General features: G+C 35.6%; 1 protein-coding gene across 8 annotated transcripts in view; it reads left to right on the top strand.

Moving 5' to 3' along the window:
* YAP1 (Yes1 associated transcriptional regulator) overlaps nucleotides 1-25,809 on the top strand; it is a 124,286-nt gene that overhangs the window by 33,970 nt on the left and 64,507 nt on the right. For all 8 annotated transcript variants that reach the window (XM_024115342.3, XM_024115338.3, XM_024115340.3 and 5 more), the window contains exon 3: nucleotides 16,356-16,471. In XM_024115342.3, coding sequence (XP_023971110.1) covers nucleotides 16,356-16,471 — 116 coding nt within the window. The remainder of the gene's footprint in view (nucleotides 1-16,355; nucleotides 16,472-25,809) is intronic.

The raw sequence follows: 25,809 nt of genomic DNA, 5'->3' as shown, positions 1-25,809 counted from the left end.
CCCTAGTACTTATCTTATAACTGCAAGTTTGTACCTTTTGACCAACTACATCCAATTGACCCCCCCCACTTCTGATAACCACAAGTCTGATGTAATTTTCTGTGACTATTTTTCCCCTTAAGATTCCACATATAAGTGAGATCATAACAATATTTGTTTTTCTCTGTCTGACTTATTTCACTTAACATTATGCTCTTAAGGTTCATCCATGTTGTTGCAAATGGCAGGATTTCCTTTTATTTTTGGCTGAATGATATTTACACACACACACCACACCTTCTTTATTTGTTCACCCATCAGTGGACACTTAGGTTGTTTCCATATTTTGGTTATTATAAATAATGCTGCTGTAAATATGGGAGTACATATATCTTTCTGAGTTAGCGTTTTTGCTTTCTTTGGATAAATACCCAGAAGTGGAATTGCCGGAACATATGGTAGTTCTACTTTTAATTTTTTGAGTAACCTCCATACTGTTCTCCATAGTGTCTGTATCAATTTACAATCCCACCAACAGTGCACAAGGGTTCCCTTTTCTCCATATCCTCTCCAGCATTCTCTTGTCTTTTTTTTTTTTTTTTTTTTTTTTTTGTGCGGTACGCGGGCCTCTCACCATTGTGGCCTCTCTCCCGTTGCGGAGCACAGGCTCTGGATGCGCAGGCTCAGCTGCCATGGCTCATGGGCCCAGCCGCTCTGCGGCATGTGGGATCTTCCCGGAACGGAGCATGAACCCGTGTCCCCTGCATCGGCAGGCGAACTCTCAACCACCGCGCCACCAGGGAAGCCCTCTTGTCTTTTTAATGCTTGCCATTCTCACAGGCATGAGGTGGTATCTCATCATGGTTTTGATTTGCATTTCCCTAATGTTTAGCGATGCTGAGCATCTTTTCATGTACCTTTGTATGTCTTCTTTGGACAAATGTCTGTTAAGGTCCTTTGCCCGTTTTTATTTAGATTATGTAGGTGTTTTTTGCTATTGAGTTTTATATTTTGAACAGTAACCACTTATCAGATATATATGGTTTGCAAATATTTTTTCCCATTCCATAGGTGTCTCTTCATTTTGTTGCTAGTGTCTTTTGCTGTGTAGGTTTGGGATCTTTTATGCTGCCTAATGTTGATGGTTTTTGCAAGGCTTTTACATGGTTTTGAAGATTGCTTGAGCTAGCAGCGTTTTTCTTTTCCTTTTTCTCTCCTTTTCTCTTCTCTTTTTTTCTTCCTTTTGTTTGACATTTTCCTCATCTGTAATATGAGTCTGTTGGATTAAGTAATTCTGAGATCTTGAGGAACTCTTCTAGACAAGTACTGGGTCTTCTAGCTGATGCCACTTGGTTGATCACATAAAAATTCTTGATACAGGTGTGTTTCCACTTTAATTTATGCATCTGCAATGTTCATATAATAGAATGAGAGTTTGGCCTAATGCTAATAAAACTAAACTCTTAGACCCTTAGATGTTTTCTCTGCCTTAATATAATATTTGTTATGGTGGTTTAGTACTTTTTCAAAAAAAATAATGCCTCACACTTCATAGAGCTTCATAAATCTACAAGATTCCATGTATGTCCTCTTCCTTAAAACATTTATGAATGTATATTACAGCGGAGATTGAAGAACATGTATGCATAATAACCCCTCTGATCAGTATAGTAGTAATTCTAAAGAAATTTCCATGAAGGCAGGAGGGGGCAGTAAGACCTGGCGGGGAGAACCCAGGGAAACCTTCCTAGGAGCTGACATTTGAGCCAGCTCAAAGGCTTTTGACAGGAGAGGAGTGGGGGAGAAAAAGGAATTGAAGGCCAAGGTACTATATGAACAAAGGCATGGAGGCATGAAATAGTGATTGATGGCTGGAATTTTCCTTTAGGTGTGAAGTGTTTTTCATATTTTGAGAACTTTGGAATTTTCTTTTCCATTTGTGATTTTAATCATATCTCCACTTGGACTTCGTCTTTATAGACTGAAGCATTCCAAATAGGCCTAGTCTCTTCCATCCCTTAAGCCATTTTACTAGTTTGTCCAACAGCTCCGTTTTGTCAGTCTTAAGCAATAGTGACAAAAACTTTCCACAATTTTACAGATATAAGTGATTCATAATAGGCAGACATTATAGCCCATTCTACCACTCAACTGCTGCTCCTTCCCAAAGTTGTAGTGGACAAAATGTTTTAAGAAAACTCTTGTATAGAGGTGGGGTGTTTTTGTTTTTGTTTTTAAGATACAAAGAAACCTTTATTTTATACTTCAGGTATTTTAGTCTTACTGTAAAATCCAATAGTATGTTCTGATATTGTGTTAAAGAATCAGTTATTTTCTATATGTCCATTATATGTGAATTAGAAGTTTAACAAAATGAGTTCCACAGGTAACCAAATTAAGTTCCTGCTTTGGGGACCCTTTTTCAGTTATTAATCATTTTAGTTATTGAAGGAGAATTTCAGTAAAGCTCCCAATCTAGTAAGTAGTCTCTTCATTAACTTTTTAGATTCCTAGACCTTGGATTTTTTCTCAGTAAGCTGGTGGGCATTTCTCATCTTAATCAGAGTAGAGGGAGTACATAGGAACTCTCAAAGAAAAAAACAAAACAAACAAACAAAAAATACCTAAAAACTAGATACCTAAGGAACTACTCTTTGGGCAGTGTCTCATGAAAATGAAGATTCAACCTACAGGCATGGTTCAAAGATTGAGACAGTCCCTAAGTGACCATGTTACTTAGTGTTTACAGTATAACCTTTTGTTAATTTCCTTTTAATGACCATGACTGTAACATTTTCTACAAATATCCATAAAAATCCTCTTCAAAAAGGTGTTAATATATTTCATAGTATAATTGAATTTCATAGTCAGTTAACTTGGAAGTTTCAAAGAAGAAAACTGTATTTTCACTGACAGGATCACATTTCAGTTGCAGCTTAGAAAAACCAACTTGAATCCTAGTTTTCAGCCTGAGCAAAAATGTTCTGATTCTGGTGAACTAGGCAATTTATAAAGTGGGTTTTTTTTTTTTTTTCTTCTTTTAGTAAGCCCAGAGGAGACAGAAAGGAGACATTTAATCTGTATTCATAAATTTAGTATAGATAGACTACTGAGTATTCTATGTAAGTCAGCTCTACCTAATAAGGTAAACCTGGATTGGATGACTGTCTAGCATTTATTTTCTTTAATTAAAAAAAAAAATTAGCAGTATGGCATGACCATATAAAGAGAACTTACTGGATGGAAGAAAGGTTGGGTGTCTACTTGGCCATGAATGAAAGAGTCCTACTTCCCTTTTGCCACATTTAAAATACACAGGCCTGGCAAACCACCTTATTAGTACCTGCAAAAGTCCTTCACGTAAAACTTATTCATTTATTTATTATTAGTTTTACCAGTAACCTTAATGTAGCTAAGTGGTTCTATCACTCCATTCAAGATCATTTTTCCAGGTGTTGCCATCAGATATTTATTTACTTTGAAAATGGTCATAGGGATAAAATGCTTGGTTTTTGTACAGTAGGTGTTCAAAAAGTGAAGTATTGGATCTTATTAAATGGAGGCCTGTCATATATCACAGCTACTGAAGGTGAGGTCCAGAAAAGTTGAATGACTTGACTGAGATTGGGTACCTTAAGTCTCAAGTTAAATAATAAATGTAGCACTTTTCCACCAGTGTCCTGCTTTCTGTTCTGAGAAACCCCTTGTGAAACCCCTGAAGGCATTACTAAAATTTCAGTTATCCGAGTAACCAGCATGCCCTAAAATGACATCTTCCAATTAAATAACAAGACATGAAATTAAAAGGTTTTATATAACATTTAATGAAATGCAGTTAAGACTAAGACTCTTACTATTTATTTGTATAGAAACCATCTCTCATTGTTCAGTGTGCATTATATCTATTCATTCTGCAAATAGGGTGTAGAGTATGTAAATTTAACTGTTTTAGATTTTGGGGTCCTTCCCCAAGTTATTTTGCTAATTTCAGTAAGACTCTTTTTAGATGATTGAAGACATTCTACAGTGTTATCCAACTATTGTTTAAAGCAATTTGTGATTAAAAGAAAATACATATATATGAATAAAATATATATATAAGATTCTTTCATTGTATCATTTCCATCAAAATGGTGGTGGTAGGAGGTCCTGGGGTTTATGTTAAAAGTCGTGCCATTTGCCTACTTTGCTTAAAAGTGTTTATTGTGGATATTGTTAACTGCTTTCCTGGTGATTTACCACTTGGGAAATGTTTCCTCATCCAGTGTTAATGTTTTGGGTGGCTGAAGCCCTGTTCTGTTGATAACAGTTGAAAACTTGAATGTAGCCATAAATATGCAATGAATATGTTTCCAGCTTTGTAACTTAATGTGATTTCCTCACGGTAGACGCATGAGCCAACAGACTGAACAGATCCTTATTTGGAAGCCAACTGCGTCTGATGAGATGCAGAAGGCTGATTATAGCTTTGTTTGACTGCCTAAACCTGTCTTCCTTGGTCCCTGATTGAGGGCCTCAGGCCTAAGTCATGTCGTGGTAGATGAGGTCAGAGTTGGTACTCAACAGATGTTTCCTTACCTTCACAGGGTTTCGTTTTGGTTTTTTTACCCGTAGACTGACAATTATAAAATGAAAGGATGATACTGCCAAGGTATTTAACATGTATAAGAAAGTTACTTCTTTTTGACATCTGACATATAGTTTCATTTGAAACAGTATTTGCTGAGGAATATCACTTTAAGGATAACAGTGGAATGTGAGAAAATTATCAACCATCTTTAGAAGAGATTGTATTCCTCATCTAGCTCTTATGGTAAATAAATGTCTTATTGTATGTAAGGATCTCAGATTATGAAAGAATATGTAAAGATGTTAGATAAATTATTCTCCAATCTTACTGTGCTTAAAAATACTGAGGAGCTAATAAGTCTTCCAGGTAGTTGTGATGCAAGTGGTTTCAAGACTGTATTTTGAATAATGTTTATAGATTTTCTGTGTCTTAATATTTCTTAAAGTTTTGTTTTGTTTTGTTTTTAATTTTTGGTCATAGTTTTGCCATTCAGCCATTTCTTTTTTCCTTTCTTTTTTTAAGATGACTTATGAAAGAATCTAGGTAGACCTTATAATTGAGAATCAAGAGACTTGAATTCTGGTCTTTGCTCTATTAACAAAATTATGAGCCTCAATTCATACTGTGATGACATCTGTCATTTTCTATAACATGAAACAAGGACAAACTTTTTTTTGAACTTTTGGGGAGAATGTTCTCAGTCATTATCGAAAGAATGTTGCTGAACGTAACTACAGATAAAAGCCATGTGGGATCAAGATTGAAAGAACTGTGTGTGTTTTAAGAAGCCTCCACTATAGCTTTGGCATTATCCTCATAACTGCTCCATCCTACCCCTTCCTTAGGGAATAATCATTTCCAAGGGGAGATGTGTATAAGCATGTCACTCTTATATGGCAACATGGTTAAGTTTGTGTTTAAATTGATTTCATACTTGTGAGCAAATACTAATTTTATTCAACCTAAGGCTATAGGGTCAGATTGCAGTGTGGTTATACAATTTGTAGAGTGGAGTATAATCAATTGTCACGTTTGCTCTTATGTGTTTCTGCCTACACTTGTTCATAATTTTAACCCATCTTTAAGCCTTTAGTGATAGTCCAGTTATTTAAAGTTCAATATAAGATATTGATTTCCAGTAATTATAAAAACTGTTGTCATAGAAGCAAAGTGTGTAAGTTTTCTCATCCTTATCAAGAAATTATAGTATGTGCATATCTCTTAACTTTTGAGGGTTCTAAAAATAGTTCATGGTAGACATATACAAATATAAAAAGCATATGATTGTGGCTTAGGAACTGTAGCTCATAGAAGGATTAGCTTGAATAATGTATCATTGTTCCTAGGTTCAATTAAGCGTGTAGGTTTGGCTAGCTTGGGAACAGCCTCTAGCATGTGACTCTATAAATAACACTTGCACAACAAACATGGGCTTGATAAGTGAGCAATAAATCTGGGCTGACTGCCCATGCTTCTAAATTTTAGAACCAGTCCTGCCATCATAGTATTTAGAGGGCATGACAGCAGTAACAAAAGTTTTTAAATGAAAACATTTTTCATATCTATTTTGTGTTATTCCTGGTTATCCAGTTTTATTCTTATTTTTTTGTTGTTTCCTAAAAGTCACCTTTGCTTGATAAAAAGAATTCTTTAGTTTGGTCACTTGGCTTCTCATTAGATTCTTAGGTTTTGTGGGCTTACATATACTTCAGTACAAATTTTCTCACCTTCTTGAGGAATGGTGGTGATTTGGTTGCCCAGTTGTCTATAAGCATAAAAGCAGGGCACACTTCTATCATTTCATCTTTGTTTAGCTTTATTGGGAAGAATTAGGAACTTCTCACAGTTCCCACAATTCCCACAATTACAGGCCCAAGCAGCAAAAGATAAGTTCGCAAAGATGCATTTTGTCAAAGGATCTATCTAAGCAAGTCACTATTGCCAAAAAAATTTTTTTTTATTTTGGGTTTCCCCTGTTGCATCACAAGGTCTGAAAGGTGTGTTAGGGATTAAACATTTGTCAGATGTAATTTTTTAAAGTTTCTGTTGGTTTAGTTTGTAAATTATGTTGTTAAATTCTTATGACTAATTTGTGCCATCTGATGTCACAGAATCTTGGCAGAGTTGGAAAGAACCAATTTGTTAGGTAACTGTGAAGTACAAACAATTTAGGACTACACTGTTGGGATTTTGTGAAAAGTAGGTTTTACAGTTTAGAAGAAAAACATTTTCAAAAGTGGATTATGAAAAGGGAATAAACCATACATATTGACTCCATTTAGGATTTAGGTCACAGTATTCCTTGGTGGTTAAAGAATAACCCAGTAGAATAAGCTTTCAATTCATCAGACGGGTTATTGAGCATTTATGCAAAGCACTGTGTTCATGTATGAAATGTAGAAAGGGAGGGTGAGATCGTTTACCCTCCAGAAATTCATGATCTGATGGGAAAGACATCTTAGACTTAATGATATAAAAATGCTCTCTATTTATATTGATAGTTTATGGTCTCTTAATGCAGTGGCTCTTATCCCTGTCAGTCCCATCAGCCTCTTTTAGTAATAAATATCTGGGAAAGTATTATCCTAAAATGAAATTCATATGTAACAATTTAACTACATACATAATTTTAAAAAGTCAACATTATATCAGAATTATGCAATATGGAGGAGAAATAAAGTAATTTATGATAAAAATAACATGTATATTAATTTATAAATGCTTGGGTATTCTGTATTTGAAGCTATAATAAAGTAGTCAAGTGCCTGCATCTGTACCTAAAATTGCCATGAACATGACAGTTTTGAATAAAGGTTAAGTGTGTGGAGTTGGTAACTAAAATACCAAGAGGGCATTGCTGTGATAATGTGGTTATCCAAAAAGGATATACTGTTAACAGATTTCCAAACAAAACTAAGCATAATTGATTGCCTTCCAGAAAATTTGGTATATAACTAAAATTGTGCAAAACATACTTTGTCTATGTATAAAATGGAGTTCTGTGTAAAATTTGGCTTTTTAGAATGTGTGGCATGACGTTCAAAGTTGTGGAAGACCATCTACTGCATTGCAGGAAACCTAGCATCCAGTACCCTCTCCCCATTGTATGTTTGTAAGACTGTGATAACGAAAAATGCCCTTCCCCCAATTTCTAAATTGAGAACTTGCTCTAAATAAAAATTATCAGTACAATACCAAATCAGTTTTTGAAAAGCTGCGGTGCTTTTTGTTTTGTTTTAAATTCAGAGTAGGTATGAAAGAGTAGAGAGAACTATCACCAGTGTAGCCCGTGATGTAACACAGTGAGAATGCTGTTTCCTTGTGATGTAAATGGGTACACTTACGGTGGTACAATCAGTGGCTAGTAGATTTCAGTGTACCCTTCTGCAGTAATGATGCAAATTAAACTTTGAATTTTTACCACAGGTTATTGGTTTTGCTTTAACTGTAATATCTACACCATGTAGTTCTTCATATACACAAAATATTTACGCTCCAGGCATTAGTCATACTTAAAACACAGCATAGGTGATCGAGTAGTGTCTAAGGCAGTGTTTCTCAAACTTTTAATGTGCATACAGATCTCCTATGGATCTTGTTAAGCTACAGATTCTTAATCAGTGTGTTGCGTGGAGCCTGAGGAGACCCTGACATTTTTAACAGGCTTCCTCACAGGTTTTGTCAGTTCTGCTGGCTCAAGGCCCACACTCTTTTTTTTTTTTTTTTTCTTGGCCTCACCATGCAGCATGCGGGATCTTAGTTCCCTGACCAGAGATGGAAGCTGTGCCCCCTGCTGTGGAAGCACGGAGTCTTAACCACCAGACTGCCAGGGAAGTCCTCAAGGTCCACACTCTTAAGGAGCAGGGATGTAAGGGAATTGTTAGTTCCATTCCTTGAGGTGTGTAAACTTTGTCAGTATCAATGTTAATCACTAAAATTATTTTACTAAAACTACATTACCTTAATTCTTTAATACTTTCACTGATGAGTAGCATAAGGTTATCCTAAATTTTGAGGATAGAGATAAAGTCATCAGTAGTTTTCTATCACTATAAAACTTATTTCCCATTATGTTGCTCTGTATCCCTTTTAAGTAAGGGTTATGGATTTAGTATTTGATAGATGAAACATACAACAAAGAATTTGAAGAGCACCTTAGCATTTGTTGGGATGTGCTTTGCCTGGTTCATAAGAAATGTAGCTTTTTCTTTGCCTTGGTTTAGATGGATAGAGTTGACCATTTTATGGCTTAAGTAAAAAAAAAAAAACTGTGTATGGAGTGATTTTTCACAGTGAATATTTTAAGACATTTGGTTATATGAATGAGATTATTCTTTTACTCCCAAATTATTTTGCTGCTCTTTTCCTAGGAGCCAGGATGGTCGTACTTGCATGGTTCCTTCTTATTCTAAGCTGATGGCCTTGTGCAAGTTGAACTAATGGTCCAGAAACATTGTTTCCTACCTTGAAACCTATAGTGTCTACTGCATCTCTTCATCATCTATCGGGAAACCAGACTCTTTCAGAGCTCTTAAAGCCCCGGACCTGTCATTCTCACTTAACTGAAGTCATCTCATTCTTAAACATTTTCTTGACTTAACCTGTCTACCATGAAGTTTTTCCTATTTTAAATACTATTGGACTATCACAGGAATGAAGTCCAGAGAAATATTTGAGAACCTTTTGTGTACTGGGAGCCACAGTACTAGTTGCTTTTGTGTATGCTATTGAATTTAATTCTCAAAACCCTGGGAATTAAGTAAATAAATCAGTCTTATTTTAACGAAGATGAAACCGTTTGTTTAAACGACCTGCCTGTACAACCCAGTTTGTCGTTGGCAAATTTGAGACTGGGATTTGAATCCATGTCTGCTTTCTTACTATTCCACAGACTTCTGAAAGGAGGAGGGATCTGGGTCTTGAAAAGGTTAGGAAGAAATTAGGTGTTTTATAGGCCAGTTGGGGAAAAGATTACCTGAGGAAGAACAGTAGTCTCAAGAAATGTAGCAGATATTTCAAAAGAATCAGATACTCATATTAAGCTTATATAGCTGTTGATTATAGTGTTGATAACACTTGATTTGCATAAAGGATTTTTTTTTTAAGTAATACATTATCTAAGCCATCTCTCCATGACCCACTTCCAAAGTGGGTTCACTGCTTTCTTAAAACGTTTATTTGCCATTGTGACAATATCTGTTGAAGTAAATAGTAGGGAGAGTTACTTTTAGTAGATTCTGAAGAATTACTTTCTTAGGAGATTAGACACTACATTATAACAGGAAGACAATGCCTAGATAGGGAAGCAACTTGCAGATTATCATATCTGTATATTAATTTATACCGGTGCCAAGAATCTTGTTTCTAAAGTAAGAAACGAAGTAGGAAGGAGGAAAACCAGTGTAACTTTAGAGCTGCAGTCCACCAATTTAAGTGAGTAGAAATGGTAGGCATAATACCCCCATAACCAGTTTGTCTCTTTACCGGTGCCATCAGGTAACTGATCATTAACACCTCTAATGATTGTGCATTTTTATAATAAAGACAACTTTCTGTTCTGATGGTAGAGCTCATTTGCTAGTCTTGGAATAGTCTTAATAGTTGGCGAATTAAACAAGGAAGCATTTAAAAGGATTCGGATTCTCTTTTTGAATTATATTCCCTGAAAAAATTTTATTCTGCTAATGGCAGATTATCGTTTTAGAAAATCTTTTCCTCTTTAGAGACCAATAAGGTAAAGTGAAAAGAACACTGAGCCAGAAGGTAAAAAACATTTATTTTAATCCTGGTTATGTGTGACTGGGTGTTTGGTCTACTGAGTGTTGTTGCAGAGGAGATTTTTGTCTCCTTGTACTTAATTATTGTAGGGATTAGAGGCAGGTAAGTAGTGATGTAGAGGTTAGTCTTAAGAAATCTAAACAACATCCAAAATACTCTCACAGCATAAAAGGAAGTCTGATATACTACAAAGAGTGCAGATTTTTGAATCAATTCTCATTCCTGAGTTTAAGTCCCATTTCTGCTGCATACTATTCGGCTGCTCTTGGGCATATCACTTAATCTTAATAAATTGTAGGAAGGGACTTCCCTGGTGGCGCAGTGGTTAAGAGTCCTCCTGCCAGTGAAGGGGACACAGGTTCATGCCCTGGTCGGGGAAGATCCCACGTGTCACGGAGCAACTAAGCCCGTGCGCCTCAACTACTGAGCCTGCTGTCTAGAGCCCGCGAGCCACAACTACTGAGCCCCTGTGCCACGACTACTGAAGCCCGCACGCCTAGAGCCCTTGCTCCGTAACACGAGAAGCCACCGCAATGAGAAGCCTGTGCACTGCAACGAAGAGTAGCCCCCATTCGCCGCGACTAGAGAAAGCCCATGCACAGCAGTGAAGACCCAGCGTGGCCAAAAACAAATAAATAAATTTTTTAAAAATAAAAATAAATTGTAGTAAGTGATTATTTTGTTCAACCTCTGTGAGAGACTCATGAAACAATGGCATGGTATCATCTTCCTGTTGAACACTGGTCCTGGAGAGATGAGATCTTTGGGTCTCCCCATTGTAGCTTCTTCAGGTAGAATTTCATGATCTTATGGTTTTCCCCATAATCTGAAGATGTGACAGTAATATTGTTATTCTTTATAAGATCAGAATTCCTTATATTCCCTGCCCACGTTTGAGTTTCATAAGGTTCACATCTCACAGGAGGATATAAAGCGCTTCAAATATTTCTATATATTGTAGCCTCAATTAACTTTTGTGGGATTATGCAAAAAGTCAGTTTACTAATGATTCACTTTGGATTTCTGCCCCTTTTTTGGTTCTACATGAATTCTGCTAAGTCATCCAATATGTAAGGCCAAATTCTGCAGTATAAAGTAAAAGACAAAAGCCAACAGGAGAGGTGGCTCTGTATACACAGGAGCGACTGCTGCTGGACATGGACCTTGGTCAAAGTACAGCTGCTTATGTTTCATCAGTCTAAACTTTGAAAGGTTCATTGTTTCCCAGTCTTAGCTGCTCCAGAGTAAGATCATAGGGTTTATCTTGGTCATAAATCCAATTCCCTTTTCTTTTCCAAAGTAATAGGAAAGAATAATTTATTTACGTATCTTGAAGGGGCTGGAGAATTTCACACTAAACTATTTTCCTGTAGTAAGTTCAGCAGCTAGACTATTCTTAGGAACAAGATAAACTAAATTTTAAATTATTTTCTATGTTATATATAACCACTCATATTTTTAACTCTGAAAAAACTGTTTTATGAGTTTTGCTTAATTTTATCTCCTTGGTTTGTATATTTTGATTCTGTTATTTATAATTTGACCTTTTTTAGAATCTGTAGTTTAAGTGAAAATTCTTTTCAGCCATTCTCAGATTAGCATTTATGTGAACTCTTAATCACCTGCATTCTTAAATAATGCACACTGCTTTAATATTCATTTCGTTTACTATTTATTGAGCCCTACTATGTACCAGGCACTCTCCCAGGTACAGCTTCTTCAAGAAGCTTATATTCTAGTAGTAGTGGAAACTCTGTTTTGTAATATTTTGTAAATTTTGTAAATTCTTTTATTGAATCTTCAATACCATGCCTTTTTATTATACTCCCTCTTTAGTATTTATGCAATATATTTGTTATTCAATGTATATTACAAAGAATTTACATTTTTGAATATTGTCCTTTTCATGTGTATGTCTGGTACAGAAATTGTTTTCAGAATTCCTGGGTACCAGATGTAGTCTTGTTGTGTACTGGATATGTGACCTTGTGCAAGATGTAGTCTTGTTGTGTACTGGATAAGTGACCTTGTGCAAGTCCCTCAGTTTTGCATAGTGGAGGTACCAATAATTCCAGCCTCCTTAATCCTCTTAATGCTGTATCTCTCAATAAGAGAGTAGAAGTCCTCACACCAGCAGGCGATCAACTTTGAACAAACAGTGAAATTATTTGCTTCTACCCTATCCTTTCTTCCTCACCTCCTTACAGTGGAAGCAGTGTCTACATTCTGTTCCTTCTCACTCTCTAATGGATGACTATAACTCTTCACTGATCCTTTAGCACATCTTCAGCTACTCTGTTTTCATTCACATTTAAACACTTGAGTTTCTTCCTCCTGAAAAAAACAAAAATTCATATCCATCCATTTGTGGTTTTGTACACAACTAAATTTGTCTGTTTTCTTACCTCCTATGCACTGTACCCCCATCATGCCACTGAAGCTGCTCTTGCCGGTGTCACCAATAATCTCATTACTATTTCTAGTGGGTCTATAATCCTTACCTGCAATTACATTTTTGGAAAAGAAGGTGGGTATTGATAAAGTCAGTAAGGCGACAAGGACTTTGGGAGAAAGTTTGATGTTCTTAGGGCAAAAATAAAAAAGCTTTCTTTTCATTAATTCATTGACAAATATTTATCAAGCACTTTATTAATCATTGAAGAGACAGTAGTTAATAAAGTGGATAAAAGTCCCTTTTTCCCTGGAGCTTGTTAGTTTGAGGAAATAGACAAACAAAATAAGTAAATTGTGTGTCAGATAATGATAAAGGATTATCAAACAAAAAAAAAAAGCAAAGAAGAGGGAGTAGAAGTTTAAATAGGGTGGATTTTAGATGACATGGCCACGGAAGGCCTCACTAAGAGTAAGACATTTGAGCAAAGACCAGGAGATGAGGGAAGGTCCCATGCAAATAACTGGGGGAAGGCTAGGCCTAGCAAACTATTTATTTGGTCTAAGCAAAAATAGTTATTTGTCCTATGAAATGGTTTTATAAAGATTTTTATTTTTATAAAAAGGAAGACTGGATACTTTTGGGTATACGTCTGCAAATTGACTTCTTAGGATAAAACAGTATTCATGATTTAATCTTATAGAATAAGTGAAGACAAAAACTCTAAAGTTAATTTTATTTCACATTCCCTTTAGCATCTAAATGGTTGCATGCTTTTAGAGTTGGGACAATTTAGATAATGGCATGTTTATTCCTTAAAAAAATGTAGATCTTTTTTGAGTAAGTGGAACATTAGCTGAAGTAACATAGGATAGCTTTATAGGGCTCTAAACTAACTTACTGAGGTTCAACAGAAGCCTTTTCAGGAGGAGAAATGTTAGCATTTGTACACTTAGTAGTATTTCAGCAAAATAATCACTTTTTTGAGAGCAGTAAAACTATACATTCTCTGCATTATATTCAAAACCCTAATTTATTTAAAGGAGAAAGAAGCCTTAAGAACAGACTTATGGATTGGCTCCGCCATTTGGGAATATTCATGTGCTTGTTATCGGAATATGGTCATTTAGTCATCAGAATAGGGTCTTCCTAAACCCTCAAGTGGACTGCAATCTAGTTATAAATGGATTAATATGATTTATATAATTGGTTAGTTTTCAGAGAAACCTGTTAGATATTTAGAAAACCTTCAACAGTCAGAATCCAGAACTTGCTTCTCTCTTCTCTTTTACCCCTCACAAAGGTAACAGATTTTAAGACGTACTGGAGACAAGGAGTAGGCAGGTGGCACACAATTTCGTTCATATTTAAGAGCCGGTAATAATGAATCACTGGCCATTTTTCCTGGTTTCTTAACATTATAACAGGCAGTGAGAAACAAACATTTCCCTAAATTTTGGTTGTCTTACAGGTTTTCAGTTTCTTTCCTTCAGTATGACTGTATTAATTATCATGTGTATTGCTTTATATCTGTAAGCATAAGAAGCACTGAATATCTAGGAAACATTTTATGGTTTAATTTGTTCAGTGGCTCACATGGAGGATGGAAAAGGAATAAACTCTTAACTGAGCTTGATAAGGATGTGATCTTTTAGAATGAGGTGTTTACATAGCCAGACTTGAACAAGGTTTTGCCTGTATTGTCTAGACCTGAGCAATGCTAGTGCAACTGCTAAAAAGCATATATGACTGGTAAAGAAGTGCTGATAAGGTGATATTTGAGAGACTATATACTAAATAAATATTCTCTCTTAGCATTTTTAGTTTGTCTGTAATAGCCTTCAATTGTCAGGTACCATTGTCATTCCCAAGTGTACAAATCTTCCACATTCTTTACCCCCCTGTTTTCATCTTCTTTCTGCTTGCTTAGGAAAAAGAATTCTCCCATCTCCAGTAGATAATATTTAAGGTCCATTCTAGCCAGAGTCTAAGATCCTTTTTTACTGTGTTATTGATATGATAACATTATTGATGAGAGAGCATTCTGGTTCCATTTCAGGAAAATTAACGACAGGATGTCATTTCCTTTACTATTTACATGGGTGTTTATCATGGGATGATTCGGGAAGAGAGAAATCAGATTTGAAATTTAAACAGCCATAGATAAAATGATTTGAGGCTTTTTTTTTTTTTTTTTTTCTCTGATGTGGGCCTCTCATTGTTGTGGCCTCTCCCGTTGTGGAGCGCAGGCTCAGCGGCCATGGCTCACGGGCCCAGCCGCTCCTCGGCATGTGGGATCTTCCCGGACCGGGGCACGAACCCGTGTCCCCTGCATCGGCAGGCGGATTCTCAACCAGTGCGCCACCAGGGAAGCCCTGAGGCTTTTTTTTTTAATAACTTATTTCTAATGCCCTCCCTCCCCCATTTCAAAGATAATGAGTTCATGATTGTCTTTCTAGGTTTTCCTATTATTAAACAGTTCTGTAATTTTGCCATCTAAACACTTAAAACATTTTGATGTCTATCCTTCCCATATGTTTTCAGTACACACACGTTTAAACAATTAACCTCAATTGTTTTACAATCTACTTTAAAAAGCTGTATTATGAATATTTCCTATGCTATTAAATATTATTCTAAAATATTTTCAATAGCTGCAATATAGTACGTTATATGTAACAAGATTTAATTAGTCCCTCTCGTTAGATGTTATCTGCTTTTAGATTTTTGCTTTTATTAATTATACAGAAGAGAACTTTGCATAAATCTTTGAGTACTTCCCTGGCTATTTCTTAAAGATAAATTTTCAGGTGGTTTCATGGGTATAATATTTTTAGTTTTTGTTTCAGCGAAACAATTACTCTTTGCTGGAAGAAGAAAACTATATTTTTTGAATGCTCATATACCAAATACTGCACAAGATGCTTTGTAGTCTCATATTTCATATAATTTTTAGCTGTTTTCATCCCCAGTTTTATAGATGAAGACATCTATATGCATATGTGTAAGATATTTTGCATTATGTTAACAATATGTAGAAAATGTTTAAATGTCTTGTTTAGCAAATAACAAAGGCCTTCAGCAGTCACAGGAAACAATCAAAACTTAAAATTTGTAATTCTGTTTTGGCTTTGGAGTATGTACTATAATAAGACTTCATCTTTTCATGTTTTATTTGTTCAGTGTAAAGGGTTTTAGGTCTTAAAATTATACGTTAATTGGCATTTATAGCTCTAGGAGGAAAAAAATGGGTGATTCCCTTATGAATTTTGGGTTTTGCTCATATGACTACTGTTACAGACGATTAATTTATAAATCACATTTTATCTTTAAATTAGAAGCAGATAATAATTGTCTGCTAGGTGAAAATGGTTTCCCTTCACTTAAAACTCCAGACATAACTTCTTCAAATTTTGCACTTGCAAGATCTAAGAGGGGAAAGTTCAGTAATATAAGGATGAAAAAAAGTTGCAGAGGAAGGGTGAGAGCAGTGAGGTGACAAGACTGTATGCTTTTACAGAGCTAATTTAGAATCCTTTGCCTACTACTTCATAGAGCTACCCTATTTTGATAAGTGAGGTGGTTGTTTTTAGGGCCTCGTATTTGTTATCTAATGCAGTGGATGTTTTGTCTCAGTCACATAGATCAAACAACAACATGGCAGGACCCCAGGAAGGCCATGCTCTCCCAGATGAACGTTACGTCCCCTACCAGTCCACCAGTGCAGCAGAACATGATGAATTCGGCCTCAGGTGAGTGAAATGCTGTAATTAGAGCACACCAAGTAATGCTCGTGCATCGGTAAAACTTTCTGTGGAAAATAGTAGTTATTCTTTTAAGGGAACTGGAGCATGGGGGATGGTTATTTTCTATCCACTTTCATAAGGGAAACTTATCTTATTTTAAATAACCTGCTGAAAGCCAACATTTTAAAGTTTCAGTTCTGAAGTGAATATCTCAAATTCCTAGTTTGGTTAACTTTGACATGCTTGTGTTTTATTGTGCTGCTTTCTTGTGTCTCTTAGAGTTGAAGTTTCCCTCTTCCTTTTGTGGTTTGGATGGGAAGCCAAGCTGTGGTGTTCTTAACTCACCTCTTAAAGTGGATGTTTGTTCTACCTTGAGAATAACTGGAAGGTAGCAACTTATAAACCCCAAAGCATCTTTCTTAGGGCTGGTACATGTTATTTAACACATTTCCACCTTTTTCACAGAAGATAAACCTGAGTATAGATTTTGTTTCTGTCTCCTATTTGGCAGTTTACTTAAATCTGCCATTTTTCTCATCTATATAATGGGGAGTGGTCATGCCCCTTATTATAGAGAGGAAGATATTAAAGGAAATCATATAATACGTATAAAGCATTTTATTACAGTTCTAGTACGGAGTAGATACTAAGTAAATGTTTAGTTCCTTCTTCCCTATGTCAGTTAGATATTGTCTGGCTTCTTCTTTGTTATATGGGCCCAAGGCCATAGCTACCCATTATGCATCTTTGTGCATATTAGGAAAAGGTACCCCTTCCTCTGGGAAGATGCAGCCCTATGCCTGGCATCAAGGATTGGAGCAGCTGGATTTCTGACCATTCCCCTACCCCCCCCCCCGCAAACACACAAACACACTTTATCCCCTTTACTGAGTGTCCTGGGTCAGGGCACAGATGGCAACTGTAATTGGCAGCCCTAGTGGCCTTAATGGCTTCCTCCTTCACAGCCCATCCATCTTCCCTGCCCAACAAACTGATCAACATGATAATATTGGAAGCTGCACTGTAGATTTTCTTAAACAGCAGCCTTTGGAAAGGGACTGGTAGAGTTGGAGAGGGTGGTACAATTCATTGTCAAAAGGATTCCTTGACCAGGAAGGGTCACAAAATTTGAATGTCCTTCTGCCACTAAAGATGATGACAATGTGTTAGAATGTTTTTGTGTTCCATTAACTCTATGTTCTTGCCTTTGGTGGGTTGAACACTTGAAAGGATTCAAGAAAGTGAAAGTCAAGGCAAGATTCGTGACTGAGCTTCTCTTGTCATAAAGTTTCTTTATATAAACTCTTGAAGAGTTTATATAATCTTCCATTTTATCTTCCATTTTAGCTAATTTTAATATCAGTACATTTACTTATCCTTAGAACCTGTTTTATATGTGACACTTGAGTTAAAATTTTTTCAAAAGCAAAAAATTATGCAAGTATTTATTGACTGATAGTTTTACTTGACAACCATTTTTTTAATTATCAAATTTTCCAAATAAAAGTTCTGAAAGCTGCTTCGTATTTATAATCCGAAGAAGATGATGCACATTTTTCATTTTGTCCTAATCCATCAAAAACTATACCTGGGAAATTAGTAACAAATAACTCAATTTAAATTTTATTTTGAAAGATTAGGCATTTTGCATCTAAAAGGTTGATTATGATTCTTTTAGAACATTGGTTTGTTTATGTTTTTCCTATTAAATTTTCTAATAGTAATGGTCTAAGGAAATGGGGAGAATTTGTGTTCAGATTTATGTTTAAAACCAAAAGTATATATCAAATTGGTTTTAATGGATTTTAGAATATTTGTGTATCTTTTATTTCAGCTCTGCATTTTGTAAAATATGAAATGTGTTTTTATATACTGCATATAAATTAATAGACTTGCTTACTGCTGTATATTAATTAAAGAGGTGACTGGCAGGAACAGTTTGAGTAAAGTGGCAAGAAGCACGATTGTAGTGGGTGGGTAGCGGGGAGGGGGGGGGCGTTGTATGAAGAGAGGCTGAGACAGAGAGAGTTGGAGGGAGGACCTGAAATGGGAAAAGCCCTAAAGAGACTTGAGCCTGCTTAAATGGTAGTAGAAGGTATAATAGGAAGCCCTATAAATAATAATAATAGGAAGCCCTGTTTATATGCCAGGCTTCCTGATGAGGTCATTTTGTACAATCTCATTTAATTCTCATAATGGTCATTTAAGTTAGGTGCTGTCATTAGTCTCACTTCACATCTGAGAAACATTGAGTGACTATTTAAAAACAAATAGAAGACTTCTACGTGGTGTTGAAATGCTTGGGAATGAATGTCATGGGAACTGTACTCTTGATAACCTCATGTTCACATAAAGTTATAGCCATAATGTCATTTTAATAAGGGTTCAACCCAGGGTCTTCTCCTTATCCATCTGGAACAAACCCATGGAGTTTGGCGGCTGTGCATTCTCCACTGAGGTTACACAGCATGATTTCTTAAATAGCTTTAAGAGAAAATGATCTTATCTCTCAGTCAAGGATTTCTCCCTGAGAAAAGCAGCAAAATTGATGCTCCTCTCTGCTTGGAAAATAATCTTCTGAGTTTTTAGAGCCTGGAGCCAGTGAGCAAGAATTGTGAAGGTATTTAAATAAATTTCCAGGGTATTTACTGTAACAAAGCAGCAAGCCTGTTTCCAGTTAAGCAGGGTGAATACAGACAATTTTCACCCTAAAGGGAATGCCTTCTGAACCTGGTAATCTGAAGCCTTTAGATAAAAGAGGAAGCTACCCAGCTCTTTTGAAGCACTTTACTGGGTTAATCAAGCTAAATGCAGCTTAATTTACATTTTTATCATTAATTATTTTAACAAGAACTTCCTAGTGTTAGTCTTTTTAAAAAACTCTCCTCATCCAAATATTTGAGTCCAGCTTTGTGTTCTATTCTAATTATTTCTAATCAGGCCACTTTCCTTTAAAATACTGTATTTTCTCTAGACTCTCCAGTTTTCTGCATAATTTTTAATGGAACTGAATAATATTTTAAGATTTCCTCCTCTAAGATTTTATGAAATCCAATTTCTTTCACTCAAATTTGGTTTAGCAAAAATGATTAGTTTACTTTTGCCTTTTATGAGTCCTTTTTCAAAATATGAGGTTGACATGATGAATTTCATTGCTAGACTGGAGATGTGTGATTTGTAATAGGCCAAATTTCTAAATATATGTAATTGAGAAATCACTTAAAGCTGCACCTGGAAAGGGTTCCTTGCTTGATCCTAGGAAGAAATTTATCTTCTTTAACTGTCCATTTAATTGGCAAGACAGTGAACTTTGTGAAAGGAGTTTGAAAAGTGAGGAAAAGAAAATTATAAAATAAAAGGAAATTTGAATAATTTAGTAAGATAATAGTTCTATTTTACTTTACATTAAAATATATAATAATATATACACATATAAAAGTATACACAAACCCTATTCTGTTAAATTACTTGATGATTGCCCTTTACAAGTTGTATTAAAAATGTATTATGCTTATAGCACATTAGTAGCCTTTTGATGCATGCTTGGGATCTATATAAAATAGTTCTTCTGCATACTAGGAGTTGGGTAAACAGTGGTGGTTTTTGTTTTAGACATTAGAAGATAAGGACTTGGGGAGAGAAAAGTGGTAATTCTCCTTTAACCAGCTCTATTTATATGAAGATGTTAAGTTTTTTATTAGTAGCTTGTTAACAGTGACCCACAAGATTGCTGAATCTTAAAGCAGCATTAAAGTCAAGAAAATATACTCTGTGATAATCCAGAAATAACTTGGTGCCTTAAAGGACTGGTGACTGTTTAGGACCATTAAAAATTGTGTAAACCTTGATTCAAATTATACAAAATCAATGAACCCAGTTGTCTGCTTCTTAAAAATTTACCTTTGATAACAATCCAAAGTCAGATGTCTTGTTACAGGTACGTTTTAAGGGATTCATTATTTTCATGTTTTAAGTCTGGCGTTTATTTTTGACTAATGCCCAAATCTACATTGCAGCACTTTCTGATTTCCCCTTTATGAAAACCTGCATGGAATTCCTAGGAAATATGTCAAGATGGGTGGAGAAAATGCCCTCTTGATCATGGAAGGTGATGCGTGTTGGAAGAATTTGCTAAGCATCTCCATAGCAGTGGGGAAAATATTCAGAAGCAAGCAGAGTGGGTAGTACAGAGCTTCCTTGATATTTGCCTGCTGTATTACTTCTGCTTTGTGTAATCTGTGTCAGAGGACCAAAGACCAAATGGGAAAGAGAGATTGTTACCAAGGAAAATATGACATAGGACAGATGTGAAATGTAAAAATAACAGGTAGAAAGTTGATATGAGTTTTTTAACTTTAAAAAGCACAGAAGAGGTAAGGATGTATGGGAAGTTGCACAGCTGACCACAGGTTTTAGGAGTTGATAATTCTTATTTCATGTATTGTAGTTCACAAACTTCTAAGTTCTACTTTTCACCTTTGGAGTGAACTGAGAAGGAATTTAGAATAGGGGTTAAGATCAAGGGCTCTGGGGTCAGGTGGACATGGGTTTGAATCCCAGCTCTGTCACTTAACTGACTATGAGATCTTGGATAAGTGAGTATATCTACCTGTGCCTCATTTTTTCACTTGGAAAATCAGGTGACAGTAATAATAGTAACACTGAATTTATAGGGCTATTGTGAAGATTAAATGGCACAATCTATATAAAGTGATGGGTACATAGAAATTAGTATTAACAATATACAGTGCTTGGTATAATATATTGAATATATAAAAGTAAATGTGGTCTGATCTGATATTTTACAGTGTAATCAGTTTACATTACCTGGTAATTACTGTTACTTCATTTAAAATAAGTTTTTAAATCTGTTACCACACTATTTTTTAGGGTTATGTTTATCTCTGTAAGCTTTTTATCATCAAATATGCATCGTTGGTTCTTACGCAAGTCATGCGTTGTCTTCTGACTTTTAGATTCACATAGATTCTCCAAGCGTGAGAGTGTTGATAAGAGTGTTAAATATAAATATGGTTTTCTTTTCATGGGTCAAACCTTTTCTGATTCTTAAAGTTTTTTATTATTGTAAGATGGAAACTGTTTGTCAGTCTGAAATCGTAATATATGGAACAACACTTAAGTATACCAAACAGGAATAAAACAATAAAGCCCAAAGTCAAAGCAATGAATGAAGTATGAGACGGAGGCCATGTACTTTATTTCTCTCAATCTCTTATCCCAAATAATCTTTTTTAAACCAAAATTACTGCTTGCTTTTTTCTCATCTGCAAATTTTGATAAATTAAGAAAAGATGGCCACAAGAAAAGGGAAAATAGTAAAAAGCAAAAGCATAATCCAAATGAATATAACTAATCCTTAAGAAACTCTGTTTTATTTAATTTGTATCTTGATTTATTTGTTGATTAAGTTCCTGAAAAAATGGTTAGTAATATGGAAACAAGAACCATTTTTCCTGTTTAAAAATATGGATTTTAATAAAAGTTATCAGTAAACAATATATAGGGATTATGAAGGTAAAAATATTTATTTGTGAAATAGAAAAAAATAATTCAATGAGAATGTCCAATCAAGTTGCAGATGACATAGCTTGCAATTATCATATCTTCAGTATATAGGAGTTCTTCTGAGGTCTTTGTTAAACCCTGTGATGCCCTACACATGGCATTTTAAAATCTTGATGGCTTCATGACTTTGCTGCTTGATGAAACATGCCACTTGTGTCAGAGCAGCTAATGGCCTCTACTTTACTCTGATGGCGAGAGCTTTTCACTCCCTCTATCCTGGGGATCAGTCTTTTTTTTTTTTTTTGGCTGCATTGGATCTTCGTTGCTGCACACGGGCTTTCTCTAGTTGTGGCGAGTGGGGGCTGTTCTTCAGTTGCGGTGCATGGACTTCTCATTGCGGTAGCTTCTTGTTGCAGAGCATGAGCTCTAGGCGCGTGGGCTTCAGTAGTTGCAGCACGCAGGCTCAGTAATTGTGGCTCGCGGGCTCTAGAGCGCAGGCTCAGTAGTTGTGGCGCAGAGGCTTAGTTGTGACACGGCATGTGGGATCTTCCTGGACCAGGGATTGAACCCATGTTCCCTGCATTGGCAGGTAGACTCTTTACCACTGTGCCACCAGGGAAGTCCCCCTGGATCACTCTTGATGTTAACTGATTCCAGTCATGGTTTGTAACTTAAAAGTATTTTCTAAATAATATTAAAACTCAGAATACCTGGGCAAGGCAGCAACATTTAGCAAATGGAACAATACATGTTGGCTGATACATTATCATTCTTTATTCTGATTCTACCCAGCTACACTTCTAAAATGACTCCCAGAGCAAGACACCCCTCACCCCAAATATATCAGCAGAACTTTAAATTCAGTTATTCTGGAATTGAGGCATGTGTTTATATATTACTTAAGGTATTGGCATGTACGATATAGAACTATTTTTAAAATATTACTCATTTCTTCATTCCTTTATTAAAGAAGCCCAAAATAATCATGTTGAAAAGTGGACATAGAGTTACTTGGTTTTTCAGTACCTTCAGAACAGTATTTTTTATAGTGTTACATTTTCCTAAGATTGTGTCCATTTGAGAATTGTGATATCCCAAATAATTATCTAAATCTCAAGTGTTAGGCAGTACCGTATTCATACATTTAGTTATATGCCCTATTATTTCAGACAAGGTAATTCCTTTCTGTCTTTACTTTAGGGGTTTTCTTCTAAAGCAAAGGGAGATATATAGAAACTCAAGATTGTTGATGTCCCTTGACCTGATCTTAGAGCATGAATAACAAATATTTTAAAAAATCTATTAGAAGTCTCTTAAGTAATCATTTGGGAAAGTAAAGTTCATTTGAATTCTGAAAGTTACTAAGATTTTATTGTAAATACTGAACCTAATGAAGAAGAAAAGGATATAAGCTTATTTCTGTTACTTTAACCAACAGACTTACTTAGAAGAGTAGGAGAATATTGTTAAAGAGTATAAAGAAAAAAATTTGATACATATCCTTGCCACCAGCTTTCTTAGTATAATGAGTTATTAGATAGTGGTGTTTAAAAATATAGGTGTCCATGTTCAACTTTTCTCCAGTGATTATTTGTAGTGATTATTTGGAAACTTTGCTCAGCTTTGGAGTAGAAAGGATGAGAAAGAGATTAAATTATTTACATTTAAGAACCAAATAAATGCCTGTTTTGTTTTTTCTCTTGATAAGTGTTGGAATATTATTTTTGTCTTTCCTACTGATTTCTAAATCCTTCTGGCTACTCTCTTGCTACAATAATTTTATGACTCATAAGAGAAATATTTGTGTGAAAGATTTAGATGCTAATTCTTTAAAAATGATATCCATAGACTACCATATATAGGCAGCATCAGTGAAATGAAAAAAATCCTTTCAACGATAGAGTTTTCCAAAATAATATTTTCTTTTGATGTCAGTAAGGTAAAGAGGTAATAAAACTATAGGTTAAAATTTTACCAGAAGGTCATTGCTTTATTTGAACATGTCTGAAGTCTAAATGAACTTATAGAAAGCTAATCTTTTATAAATTTACATACTAAAACTCTATAAGCTATTAAGTTCAAATCTAAAACACTCAAGTTACGCTGAAGAGTTGCATATTAGAAAGTTCTCTGAACTTATACTTGGCATTTTCCTCTAGGAAGTTCATCTAGCTATAACAGACAAAGAGACAGATGATTTTTAACAGTCGTATTATTCACCTTGAGACAACTGAATTGTTCTCTTTCCACATGATTCATTCAACAAATATCAAATGCTCTACTTTGTACTAGACATTGTAATGGCCACTCAGATTATGGAGTCAAGGTAAAACAATTTTTTTCCCATATAATTATAACAATAAATGTTATGGGAGACATGGCACCAAGTGCTGAGAAAGTGGAGGAGGAACAAGTGAATCAGTGGTCAGGAGGGTAGAGCAGACATCTTTAAGGAGCCAGAGGTTTGTTCATTCCCTCAACAAAAATTGAATATTTAATATGTGCAGGACACGATTCTAAATCATGAGAGTACAGAATAGAAACAAGTGCACAATGTGTCAGATAGTTACAAATGGAAAGAGAAAAGAAAAGTAAACCAGTTAAGGGCCAGAGAGTGACTGACTGGGGGATGGAGGAGGGAAATGATCATTTTAGATAGTTTCTCCAGTGTAGGCCTCTATAATTGATGATTTTTGAGCAAAGATCTGAATGAACTGAGAGCCATGAAGATATCTGGGGAAAAGGGGAGGAATGTTCCATGCATAACACAACAGCTAATTCAGAGTTGCTGAGGCACATTTGAGGAACAGTAAGAAGGGCATTGCAACTGGAACAGAGTCACTGAAAGGTAGCACGGAAGCCCTATTATATAGGGACTTGTAGGTTTTGAAAGAGGAGTGAGTGATACGATCTGAGTAAGTTTTTTAAAAGTGGGGAGATTAGTTAGGGGGCAATTGCAATAACTCGGGGGAAACAGTGAACCAAGGTGGTGGAAGGGAAGTGGTGAGAAGTGGTTGAATTTAGAACCTGAATTTTAGTAGATGAGTGGGAGTTAAGTTTATGGAAGAAAAGGGAAGATAAAGGTAGCATTATGTGAGAGATTACTGAGCCTGACACCCGCAGCACCATATAAGTAGTGATGGAATGGTGGGGAGATGAGACTAAAGACATCTAAAGAAGGCCTTTGTGTGATCAACTAAGAAGTTTGAGCTTTATCCTGAAAAATTTGGGAGCCCATTAAAAATGAATCCTCTCTAGGGTTCTTCCCCTATCTAAGGGAAAACCTTCTGTGGGTTCCCTATTTTTGCTATTCAGTCATTTCCTCTTTGAGGTCCAGGTTTATTTTCTCATAAACCTATCTCAATATTATACAGAAGTTTTCATAAGTTAAATATATTGTTAGAACAAAATGGCAAAACTTCCAGGAAAGAGTAGGGAATGACTTTTTTTTTTTTTATAAGTACCTACTATAAGCCCTTCCCTTTGTCAAGCACTTTCTCCTTTAATCCTTTCAACAATTAATTGAGAAGATCTTTATCTCTTTTCTAGATAAAGAAAGTGAGCATCAAGCAGATTAGTAACTTGCCCAAGGTTAGAAGGCTAATAATTATAAATACTGGATTCAGGATTTGAAAACAGGTCTGTCTGAATCTAAACCTTTCACAGTTTTCTTTAAAGTGTGCTGTCTCTAGAGTTTAATTTAATTTCATTTATAATGCATCAAAGATGATTGGGGGGCTTCCCTGGTGGCGCAGTGGTTGCGCGTCCGCCTGCCGATGCGGGGGAACCGGGTTCGCGCCCCGGTCTGGGAGGATCCC

This window comes from Physeter macrocephalus, chromosome 16, assembly GCF_002837175.3.
Source record: "Physeter macrocephalus isolate SW-GA chromosome 16, ASM283717v5, whole genome shotgun sequence".
Taxonomy (NCBI): Eukaryota; Metazoa; Chordata; class Mammalia; order Artiodactyla; family Physeteridae; genus Physeter; species Physeter macrocephalus.
Note: the sequence above shows the minus strand (reverse complement) of the source record. Positions and strands in the feature narration are given on the sequence as shown.